We start from the raw sequence: 12,285 nt of genomic DNA, 5'->3' as shown, positions 1-12,285 counted from the left end.
TTTCAATCTACACTTCTGAACATTTCTGGTTTACCAACTTCCTTTCTGGAAGCCTGCACTGCCTGCTTCACAATTTGGAGTCTAATGCTTGGAGGTTGTGTGAATTTGAAATGCATTCCTAGGAATGGTATCTCAATGATGTACAGAGGTTTAGAACAAGCTTATAATAACTTATTTTAGACAATAACACTAAAAACCTACCAGTAGTTGACTTTATTGTGACAAGAGGTTTTGAGGGTGAAGTTCTTGGAACTGTAATTTTTGCAGTTATTGTTGGATTTGTAGTCTCAGGTGATACAGTTGTTTCAGAAGAAGTACTAGGTACTGTTGGAAGTGTGCTCATGGTAGAGCTTCCTGTTACTTTAGGTTGCACTGTTGTTACTAAGAGAAAAAAAATCAAAATTGAAAGATGAGAAATAGTCCTCAATAATATATTGATAACATATATATTAACGGAATTTTTCTAAAGTAAAACAAGTGTTTTTATAGCTATTAGCAGTAGCTACTATTAAAACCCATTACCTTTTAAATTAAACCTTGAAGAGCTGTTATCCATTGCTTCCTTTGCTATTATGTGCAATGAATACATTAAAGAGGTATTCTTGGAAATACCTTTCTCTTGACTTTAAAGTGAATCTGGCATAAACCCTAGTTCCTATCAGCAGAGATGGAACAATATTCCAATCCTCTATCAAATAGTATCCATAATTTTATTATTCACACAACCCACAGAATAAAGTTTTCCAATACCACCTGTCTTCAGGGAAATTAATGGAATTTCTAACAAATTTAAGATCAAGATCTGTAGATTCCTTTCCTGTATCAGGCTATATCCTGTATCAGGGATTTGGTATAGTCAGTCACACCTTTCCATCAAGACTTTCTTCAATTGCTGAAGTGTTATATGGCCCATCCCTGGTAAGATTTGGCATAAATTTATGAGAGATCCTTTTTGTCATAGAATGCCTTGGGTTGGCTTAGACTATTAAAGATAATCTAATCCATTCCCTCTGCAATGAGCAGAGATGTCTACAACTAGATCAGGTTGCTCAAATGCCTTTCCAGCCTTAATTGAATGCTTCCAGGTAAGGGAATTCAACAGAGTCTCCAGGCAACATCTTCCAGTGTTTCACCAGCCTCGTCACAAACAATTTCTTCCTTATATTTAGTTTGAATTTACTCTCTTCTGATTTAAAACCATTACCCCTTGTCCCATCAGAACAGGCCCTACTTAAAAAGTCTGTCTCCATCTTTCTTATAAGCCCCATTCTAGTACTGAAAAGCCACAAAGAGATCTCCATGGACCTTTCTCCTCCCCATGCTGAACAACCCCAGATCTCAGCCTTTTCTCACAAGAGAGGTGTTCCAGCCCTCTGGTCATTTTTGTGGCCCTCCTCTGTCTTTCTTGAATTAAAGACTGCAGAGCTGGATAGAGCATTCCAGGTGGGCTCTCATCAGAGCAGAGGGGCACAGTGCCCAGTCTTGCCCTACGGGCTGTGCAGCTTTTGATGCTGCCCAGGATATTATGGTACAAGGACATTTCACCTTATGCATGTGAAACTGATAATGCTGCTATATCACACAAAAAAGAACATTATTGATTTCATAAACACTTATCAGGACATAATATCAGTGTGTAAGTTACACAATTGGTCAACTGTGTAAACTAACCTGGTAAAGGTGAAGATGGTTCGGGTGTGGTGGTAACATTTACTTGTCCTGTTACATAAAGGCAAAACAGGTGATATTTGTGAATAAAAACATATTAAAATATCCCAGATAAGGTACATCTCATTGAACTGGATTCCAAGAACTGTGCTAATTACTGAGCTATTCCTGAAAGTATTTAATCTTACATATTTCAGTGGTCAAATTCACATCAAAGAACTTAATTACAAAGAAATCAATACATCTCATTATTATTATAATGAACACTAGTAAGTTTTTCCTATCTTTGTTATGACTTTTATGGCTAAGGGCACTTCAGTTTTCAGGGATAGTGGAACATGGTTTTGTATGTAAGGGGGATCACTAGCTGAGATCCTGGTTATCCAAGACAGAATTTTGTTTGAGAGTTTTGTTCTTAATTTTTCTTAATTTTATTCTTAATTTTTCTTAAAAAACATTTGTTCTTAATGTTTTTTTACATCTGCATGAAAATCCAAACTGTCCAGCTAGAGTCTATCCAAAACCTTATTTATTAAGATAGGTTTTCATGGAAATAAGATATATGGTAATAAACCTCAAGCTAATTAAAAAAAAAAAATCTAGAAACATATTTACTGAGTCCAGTAGCTAAATCTGCTTTTCTGCTACACGTTTCCCTTTATTTCCTGTGAAATGTGTTGAACACCTCTGAGACTCACAGCTCTTCTGAGCCTGTGACTCACACAGATTAGAACACCAATATTGTATTTTACAAGCGGTATAGTAATGGGTTTATTTTGAAAGGAAGTTGTGTTTAGATGAACACTCATTTATGGAGAGATACTAGAAAAACATCTTCTCTGAGTCTGGGCAAAAGTTGTAGTGTGGTTTTCAAGTTACTGTGGAGAAAGAAATGCTGCTTACCACATGGCATGCACCTTTCTTCTTCATGGTCAAAGTATTCATCATGAGAGCAGTTGTAACAGCCTGAAGAAAGGGGAAGAGAGGTTTGTTTTACATTTCTCAGAGAAAGGAATTTAATTTACACTATTTATAATTGAATATATTATATATCTGTTTTTAAAAAAAAAGTATCACATTCAACATCATCTATTCAGGTAAGTATTTCCAATGTTATCCTCAGAAAGAGGTTTTGTCTATGTAGGAATTTGTATATTTTCTCCAGCTTTATCCATTTGTTTAATAAAAATATTAATTTTTCTCTCCACATTTTCTTTCCTAAGTAGAGTGCATTCTTTTGATTTGGTGCAAGTCAGAATTTCTCTTCCAGACAGCCTGAGCTTGATATAATGCTAAATTTAGTACATCTACTATTTTTTAAATAAATACATAAATAAATACTAATTTTAAATACATACTGATTATGTATTTAAAACACTACTAGTAAGGGAAATATCAGCAAAACTTCTTCAAAAATAACATCAATTAGATTATCATTATTGAACTGTGGCATGACTGATAAAAAAAAAAAAAAAACAACAGCACTGAAACAATTATGTTACTGTTTCCTGGTTTACAGTAGTAGAGATTATTACCTTCAATATTGACATATTTGTAGTTTTGATTTGGACAGTTACAAGGCCTGTAGTGCCAGGTACATTTGTCATCGTCGTAGCCATGGGAAAAAGCATCATCGATTCCTTTTCTTTTATGAGAATTGTAATACTCACAATAGACAGCTAAAGAAAGGACAAGCAAGAGAGAAGATTTTTCTTTTTCAAATTAATAACATGATACTTCCAAAGTACTAGAAGGAAGACAAAATCAATTAACAGTTGGAATAAAAAAAGCTTCACTGCAGTGATTAGCTTCTGATGTAAGTATTTTAACTCACAGAAGTCAGATTCTTTTTTGCAAGTACAGTATGATGACATTTCCACAACTTTTCATACACAGTATATTGAAATGTGGAAAAAAATCATCAAAGATGACAACTCTAACATTGATTTGTAGCATGTTCATCCTCTTTTTCCTTTGTATTTGCTGTTTTGGAACACCTTGATGTCATTTTCCTGTTTTACAGTGTTCCAGCTAACACAGCTGTGTATATTCCCTTGACATCCACACAGAAATTGATTTCACCATAGCTCAAATTAAACATATTTTTTTACAATTTCATGCTTTCTCTGCTGGCAAACTCACAGTGCACTATGCACTATACACTTCTGCTATACAATGATAGCAGAAGAAACAATCTGCTTTCTGTGAGCACATTATTTTCTCATTATTCCATGGTAAAAATAATTAAAATATTTTGGTAAAGTACAGATTTCAAAACCAGGGTGACTGAAGTTAACTCTTTGCCCATGGACAAAATGCAAACTTTGAGGTAGTTATTACTGTTTCCCATGCTGCCAAATGAATATACTGATAATAAAAATCTCTTAAACCTGTTTAAGGAGAGCTTAAGGAAACTCACGACAGAACTCAGGAGTCCTCCAGTCAATGCAGATGCCTTTTTCCAAGCATGCCATGGCGTAGACTGCGATGGCGTCACACATGCACTGGCAGTCCCCTCCAATGTCACACCCACAGGAGTCTCGGACACAGGCCTCGTAGTAGGGCATCCGATTCACCTGCATGGCAAAAGGAAGGGATTCATTTTCCAAGATTAATTTGTGCCTATCATGCTCTGTGTATATGCATAGCCACTGCAGCATTATCCACATTTCTCACTGGTTTTCACCACCTGAAAATGTATTGATCAGTATCAGGCATCACCAACAGATTGACTAATTCCCAATTCTTAAGTCTCCATTCTTTTTTCACTCTTGTAGTTTTAGCTAATCAGTTAATAGCATACATAGCGTTTGTGTTCACAAAAGGGCTCGTGAAGTGCAAATAAAAAAAAGAAAAAGAAAATTAACGTAAATGTGAGCCATAAGCATTTTTATATGTATTTTGCTGAAACATTTTACCAAATAGAGAATCACCTGTTGGAGCGTGAGCATTTGGAAGAATACGGATTATGCTTATAAATAAAAAAAAGAGAAAATAAATTCTTACCTTATTGTGACAGGCAGAAAAAACATGGCTGTTGATGATGGAACATGTCTTCTCTGCCCATGCTTTACGATAAGGGTTCTTGCTACAGGGGTCCACTACAAAGTACACATCCCCACAGAGGGGATTCTCTTTCCAAGAGTTGACGAATTCCAGCTCGTTTGATGCCACATATTTGCTTCGAGTTTCAAAGTCATCCTTCATGTTGCCATTATAGTTACCACACAAACCACAGATGGTTTCCTAGATTCAACGAAAGTACCAATATCAATTCAGTAAGTTACAGTTCTCACCTTTCCTTTTGGTCACTGACTGTTTCCTGTGATTTAGAAGTCAATGTCATCTACAAATACTCTCTCATAACATACTTGTGCATGGGTTTCTCCTCTAAACTGTAAACTCTCACATTTAGAGATCAAATTCAAATGTGCAATTGCATAAATTACAAACACTTAGCCCAAAAATTTCCTGAATGCAGTATAGAAATCCCTTAAAAGTTAGCCTCTTGTGAAGATCTCTGCTGTTTTGGAGATAATGCTAAAAATTAACTGCTGGTAGCAGTTCTGGAAAATCTTTGCCATCACAGAGATTCAAGGCAACCATAATCAAATGTTCAATTTGAATGGAGGGACACTTTAAGGAAATTATTCTGCAATACCTGTGTTTCTCTGGAGATCTTGATGAAGAAGTTCATGTGCTTATTCCAAATAAGAGTCATGTTGTATTTTCCTGGGATAATGATATCAAACATCAGGTGAAGGGCATTCTTTTTCACTTTGTATTTTATACCAGGATTTTCCCCAGAGATAGCGAACGTTTCGTCTCTCAGTATGATTGTCAGATTCTGGAAGAAAATTTATTTGGGAGTTACAACTTACCAAGTTTCAGTATTTTCCTTGCTGAAGTTCAGCTGCTGTGATACTGCAGCAGGAAAACAGTACTTTTTTGATTGAGCAATTCACTGCAGAGTAAACTTTAAAATTTCCTGGCTTCTACATAGACAAGATTCTTGGAGAATGAAACACAACATGAGAATTTTAAAAACCCAAACAAACCAGCTATGGCATTTCCTACTAAAACCAAGGCTCTAGGTTTAGCACATAGATTTTGTAAGTGAAATTTTCTCTTAAGATACAGCTAAAGCTTCCAATAAATGAAGAAAACCTGTTCTTAAAATCTATTCAGCTGGATAATGGCAGAAAGAAGAGCTTACCCCAAGGTAAATGCTGATGGATCTGGAGCACGTAACTCCTGATTTCCCACAGATGACATTCTCAGTAACAATTTTGAAAGAGGAAATGGGTCTATTAACACTGCAGCCATCCTAAAAAAATACCCAAAACAAACCACAAGAAGCACAAAGGCTCAGTAGACTGTGCCTGAAGTCTTCCAACTTAAAACATTAAAGTATAAGAAAACACAGGATGCTTAAAATGTCACGAGTAATTCTGTTTTATGAGGCAATGACCTCTGGTTTGCTGGTCAAACTGATGTAACTTCCCTAAAAGACGTATTTATCTGGTACAGAATACAATGACTATTTAAACAATTTTTTTAAAATATAAAATTGGTCATAATTGCATGAAAATTACGGTATTTTAGAAGTCAAATATTTTCATTCTAAGCATTGAAATAAACATAATATATAGAAACTCAGTAAGTGGTTATAAAGATTCAAAGTGCTGTATCGTTTATTGATGCATCCTAGCATATTTTTATTAGTCTCTTAAACCCAGCTATTTCTTGGTGCTGAGATGCTGCTGCAATAACCAGAAGGAAGCAGGTTACCATAGCCAATATGTATTCACAGTTGCCATCAAACACAAAACGCTGTCCATCAAAGGTGGTGATGTGGCCTTCTCCATACAGATTACAGGTGGAGGAACACCTTGTTTTCTGAACACATTTCCATTTGCCTTTTGTGCAAGTGCTGGGAGTGAGAACAGAAACCACACTCAGATATCAAAGAAATGCCATCTTCACCTGCTTATTTTTATACATATCCACTTTTATCAATAACATGTTCAGATAATTGACTAATGTATACTGAGACCAAGTTATGGTTAATATAAGAATTAGAATTAAAATTTATGGACTGCCTAGAAAATGAATTAATAATAAAGAAGAAACCTTTTTGTACTTTGTATTTTTTGTATTTTTGTACTTTTTTCATTAAAGAAAAAGTATATAAAACCCATTTATTTTTGCTCTTAATGAGATCAGAAATCACTGTAGTATGGGGAGTGTTGTTTTGGTTTTTTTTAATAATAGATTAGTAACTGGAAAGGGAATAAAGTACTTTGAGAATGCTGCTAAAGAGATGGGAATCTTTTTGGGGGTGGTTGCTTTTATCTACAGAAAAGAAAGATAGATTTGCCCTCATCTTTACTTAAGTGGGTTGTTAATAATACTTGTCTTTATATCATTTACAGTCACAGGCCCTACTGATGCCTTTATTCCTGGACATACATAAGGCAGAAATTATCCCTGAAGCTGGTACAATGACTCTTATCCATACACATATTATCAAATGTTAAGCTTCTCTCTCTCGTTAATCCCCGTACTCTGTCATGGTATTTCTTCCTTTCAGCTGTTGCCATTTCCTACTCTCAAGTCAGTTAAACACTTATTTTTATGTGACTGTACATTTCAGTAAAACAGAAGATTTGCAATGAAAAACCCTGTGATTCTTACCAGATCTCACATTCTGTCTGGATTTGTTCACCTCTTCCATAAGCAAGGCCACCATATTCACATGGACACTCCTCAGCTGGCACACACTTGCCATCAAGATTTTCATAGAGGCCATCAGCACAGACACAGCCTGATTCACACTTTGTGGGTATCTGGGAAAGGCCAACAGATTGCAAAACAAAAAGAAAAGATTGTGAGATGCATTTTATCTTGGATGTGAATGGTGTCAAGGGTGAACCTGTGCCAAGTTCTGTTTGAGCTTGATTTTAGTTTTGTGATGTTCCTTGTATTAATATGCTGTCAGTTGAACTAGTTTCATTGAAGCTGTAACTTATACTTGTGGTCTGAGATACTAAACATACCTGAAGACTGAAAAATTTATCTTCCATCACTACCAGTCTTTCAAAAACAGTACAACAGAATATTCTTCATATCAAGGAAGCTTATTACAATTTTTCCAATTAGTCTGTTTCCTTAATATAAGAAAACCCTATTAGGACAGCCCAGATCTTCACCTGGCCCAGGTCTCCTGCATTCTGTGATCAACAGCAGCTAAGAGTTGAGAAAAAATAGAACAGGATGCAGAAACCCCATATTTCCATTGACATGGAGTCACAGCTTATGGAGTACCTGAGCCAGAGATTATAGCCATGTAGTTAATCATCCTTAATGGATTTTTATTCTAATAGAATTTAATTCATTATTTCATGCAATTAATTTCTTTAATCACTTCTTAAATATATGTACAATTTTTCTGTCCACAGCCTGATATTTAACTGCATCATGTAAAATAAAATAATTCCTTTAATTTCACTAGAAGCAATGTAGTCTAGTTTTAAGTAACAACTAGAACATTCTACCTCTCTCAAAAGGATAAACATGTGAGAGCTGTGAAACTCACACATTCAATTCCAGTAGCCAGCATTTGACAGGTAGGGGCACATGCAGCTCCATACTTGTTTTCTAAATTGTCAGAACATGACATGTATTTCTTAGGAGCTTTGCAGTTTTCTAGGAAAAAGGAAGAAAAATTAACATTGAGGAGAAATTAACATAGAAGAGAACAGTGAAGTAGTAATTTTACAAAATAAAGGACACAAAATATTTCTAAGTAAACAATATCAGACTCCTACCTGCAGGATTTTGAAGTTTGCCTGTGCAACTTAGCCTCCCATTAACACAGTAGCTAGGAAGAAAAAAAGATCAATGAAAATCTCTTCTAAGAAAGAAATTTTGATTTTTTGCAAAATTGTTTTATTAAAAATGTTTCTCTCATGTTACAACCTCCTTCCCATCCTTTGAAGTAGAATATGAGTCTTGAATGTGTCTCTTCACGTTTTGTATTATAAAGTAACATCATTTTGGAAAGTGAAGGCCTGTTATCACTAATAGGCAATTGTCACTATGAGGATGGCCTATCAAGTTATTCCAGAAGTTTGTCTGGAATATAGCTAAGTGCTGTTGACAAAATCTCCTAGTAGGAATAATCAGATCTCAGCTATTATTTTTTATTTTTCTCTGTAACATTTCCAAGCTGAAGGTAAGTAAAATGCTTTCTGCTCAGTTAGAATATCCGTAGTTTAGAAAAGGGCAAAAAAGTTGTCTTGAAAAATAAATTTATGCTATTAAAAATAAAGGAGACTGTACTGGTTTGGGCTGGAATGGAGTTAATTTTCTTTTTAGCAGCTCAGTGGTGCTGTGTTTTGGATTTGTGACCAAAACGTTGTTGATAACACAATGTTGTTTTAGCTGGTGCTGAGCAGGGTCCCAGCATTCTTTCTCCTCAGGCTGCCCTGCCAGGGAGGAGGCTGAGAAGCAAAGTGCTTTCATTCTGAACAGAAACTAGGAGGGGACACACCCAGGAGAGCTGACCCCACTGACCAAAGAAAGATTCCATACTATACCACATCAAGCTCAGCAATAAAAGCTCAGGTAAAGAAGGAAGAAGGAGGGATGTTCTGAGTTACAGTACTCATCTTCCCAGCAAACCATTATGCATGGCAAATTCATGTTTTCCTGGAAACATCTGAATGGCTGCCTGCTGACAGGAAGTTCTGAATCAATTCCTTACTTAGCTTTGATTGTTCATGATGCTTTGCTTTTAAATAAGCTTCTTGCTTATTATTCATAAAGAAATTTAGTAAACTGTCTATATCTCTACCCATAATGTTTCTTGCTGTTGTCCTGATTCTCCTCCACTGAGTAAGTAGCTGTGTGGTGCTTGTCTGCTTACTGCAGTTGACCCTTGACAGAGACATGACGACCCCCTCTTCTCCATTTTCACTTTGCTCTCCTTTAAACTTGACACACTTACCAGGTGATCCCACCAGTCATTGTTGACTGGTCAGGCAGGATGTACTTTCTGTCCTCTAAGTAGCAAGGACAATGAGATTTATGAACACACTCATTCTTGTGGTTCAGGTACATTCCTTTAGGACACTGGCAGCCTTCAATAGGAATATCATTTGGATGGCATTCCAGGGCTCGGTTGGAGAGTGACAAGCATGTCCTGTCACATGCCTGAGTGTTGTAGCTGAATGTTTGATTGCCAGTGCAAGTAATGGCTATAAAACAAGACAAGAGCGTATGTTAAACTTCATTTACTGATTGTCTTCCTCGTAAAAGATAACGTCCTTTTGCTTATTATGTGCTGCTTATTTTGTGCCAATAGTTTCATTGCTTAATGCTTCCAGCTGCTTCTCTTCCTGTGGACGTGGAGCTCTAGCAAAACATTTTGCAGACCAAGACTTAACAGCAAACTATGCAGCTGTTCAGAAGTTTCAGGCAGGTAAAATACCTTACAGCTTTTTTGTGAATCTTGGAATTTAATAATGCAAAGGAAGCTTAGCAGAAATATCAGTGTATTTTTGAGTAACAGTGAAACCCATGCATGTGTCTGAGTTACAAAATTATAAAATAAAATCTGTAGTCAGTTTTCCCTAGTTCTTTCCCATTTTACAGGATAGCTTTATTTTTCTGGCTATTCTATACCTTAATTATCAAGTCCTGGAAGCATCCACATGCTCACCTTAAAGCATATGAATAATCTTTTTCATATAGTCTTGAAATAACAACCCTGTTGAGACAGACTCTAGAAAGGTATCTAATAGTTGGATATTTGTTACCCAATTGCAGGTCTTCTTTCTGATCACTATTTCCTCATTACTCATCTGATGGCAGACCACTAAGAGCTGGTTCAGGTACTCACTGCAATTGTCCATACTGCTCCTCCAGTTCTCAAGGATTAAACCCATGGAGCTGCATGCTCGTGCATATGATCCCAGTGCAGAACAAATATAAGGAAAGGTCTCCTCATAATTACAGGCTTGGTAGACACATCTCTGAAACCCAACACACAAAGAGTACTTTGTTACTGGGGACCAGACATTTGGAAGTGCTAAACTCTGAAGGTATTTGAAAGACATGTGGATGTGACATTTAGGGACATGGTGCAGTGGTGGACTTGGCATTGTTGTATTTATGGTTGGACTCAATGATCTCAAAAATCTTTCCCAACCAATATGATTCTATGCTGAACTACAGAACTAAGTCACACAAGATACATATTACTGCTTAACTAAATCTCATGGAAAATATCTGAGTAATTGCATTGCTGATGAAATATCTGAGTAATTGCATTGCTGATGTAAATAAAATATACTTAGTACCCTAAAAAATGCCTTTGTTCATTTGCTGCTTCTCATTTTTAATATTCAAAATGTTTTGTGTAGATTGACAAGTACTAAACTCAATTATGCACATGGTAAAATCAACACTTTACACAGTTAAAGTTGTTGTCATGGACAACTGCAGCATGAGCAAAAATATTTTCTGATTCACAGGGATGGGACTGGTGCCTGTGACCAAACAGACTTTCAGTGTGGTGGAGACATAATTTTCAAAACCAGACCTGTTCCTAAGCTTCTCTGCATTGCTGATTCAATGCGTGGGACACCGTATATGAGTCCAATCTGGTTTATATTTGGACTCCCTCTGTACAACATCCATCATAATAACTTCATACCTTGTAGAAAGGAATAGGGTTCACCACAGCATGGCATTTCTCAAACACTGTACCCTTCTTGGTCAGAATGGAGCAATGAGTCTCAGCAGATATTTCTAATGAAAGTAAACAATAAACATTAAAAAGGGAAAGTTAGGGGGGAAAATGGAAAAGGAAATTTTCAAAAATTCGGTGTTTTAGGCGAACTTTTGGCAATGATGCACTGAACAATAGGACAATTCCTAGCTTGTTAGCTTTCAGACTCTATTCTTGTACAAGTAGCTCAGTAGAGCTTTTTTTTCTTTTTCACAATTTATTTTTTTTAAGACCAATAGCAATAGAGAGTTGGGAAGACAAAACCTGGATTTCAGTCTCAGTACTGCTGAGACTGAGCAAACCTAAGACACTTGTGGACATTGCAGTTTCACTAGACAGATCAAACCACTCTCATTCATCATCTCAATCCCAGATCTAAATTTGTGAGGTTCAATCCTCTCAGTCTCTGTTTCTGTGCAGCTCTCTCATTTCCCTGGTATGGGCTTATGGAAGTGTCAGACAAAGCCAGCTGGAGAGATCAGTTACCATAGCATCATGTACTTACTGTTCAGTTGGCTCAAAGCGCAAGGGTCAGTCTCTCTCTCTAAGGCAGGATGGCAATTTCCTGCCCTCCAGGAATCTACAAACAGGGAGGCTGTCCCTTCAGTGATGTCCATGCTAGTCATGAAGTCATCTGTAGTGTCTCCATTGTAATTGCCACACAAACCTGACAACATCAGAAATGCAAGGGACGGTGGAAATTAAAGAATGCGTGCACAGTGGCCCATGTTTCATTCTATCACAGTGAGACAATTGATTCAGCAGTTTTACATAGAGTGTCAATGACTACTCAGGTCAAGTAGCCAGAAAATGTTGATTAT

The 12,285-nt window shown here is 36.5% G+C and overlaps 1 protein-coding gene across 1 annotated transcript in view; it reads right to left on the bottom strand.

The window, feature by feature from the left end:
- Positions 1-12,285, bottom strand: part of MUC6 (mucin 6, oligomeric mucus/gel-forming) — a 44,765-nt gene that overhangs the window by 16,072 nt on the left and 16,408 nt on the right. Inside the window, exons 14-28 of the mRNA XM_058807655.1 lie at positions 11,970-12,131; positions 11,390-11,484; positions 10,574-10,706; positions 9,680-9,929; positions 8,499-8,551; positions 8,267-8,376; positions 7,366-7,517; positions 6,460-6,601; positions 5,885-5,995; positions 5,330-5,515; positions 4,675-4,914; positions 4,088-4,244; positions 3,204-3,347; positions 2,572-2,634; positions 202-381 (exon numbers count right to left, since the gene is read on the bottom strand). Coding sequence (XP_058663638.1) covers positions 202-381; positions 2,572-2,634; positions 3,204-3,347; positions 4,088-4,244; positions 4,675-4,914; positions 5,330-5,515; positions 5,885-5,995; positions 6,460-6,601; positions 7,366-7,517; positions 8,267-8,376; positions 8,499-8,551; positions 9,680-9,929; positions 10,574-10,706; positions 11,390-11,484; positions 11,970-12,131 — 2,178 coding nt within the window. The remainder of the gene's footprint in view (positions 1-201; positions 382-2,571; positions 2,635-3,203; positions 3,348-4,087; positions 4,245-4,674; positions 4,915-5,329; positions 5,516-5,884; positions 5,996-6,459; positions 6,602-7,365; positions 7,518-8,266; positions 8,377-8,498; positions 8,552-9,679; positions 9,930-10,573; positions 10,707-11,389; positions 11,485-11,969; positions 12,132-12,285) is intronic.

This window comes from Ammospiza caudacuta, chromosome 6 (assembly GCF_027887145.1).
Source record: "Ammospiza caudacuta isolate bAmmCau1 chromosome 6, bAmmCau1.pri, whole genome shotgun sequence".
NCBI classification, from domain to species: Eukaryota; Metazoa; Chordata; class Aves; order Passeriformes; family Passerellidae; genus Ammospiza; species Ammospiza caudacuta.
Note: the sequence above shows the minus strand (reverse complement) of the source record. Positions and strands in the feature narration are given on the sequence as shown.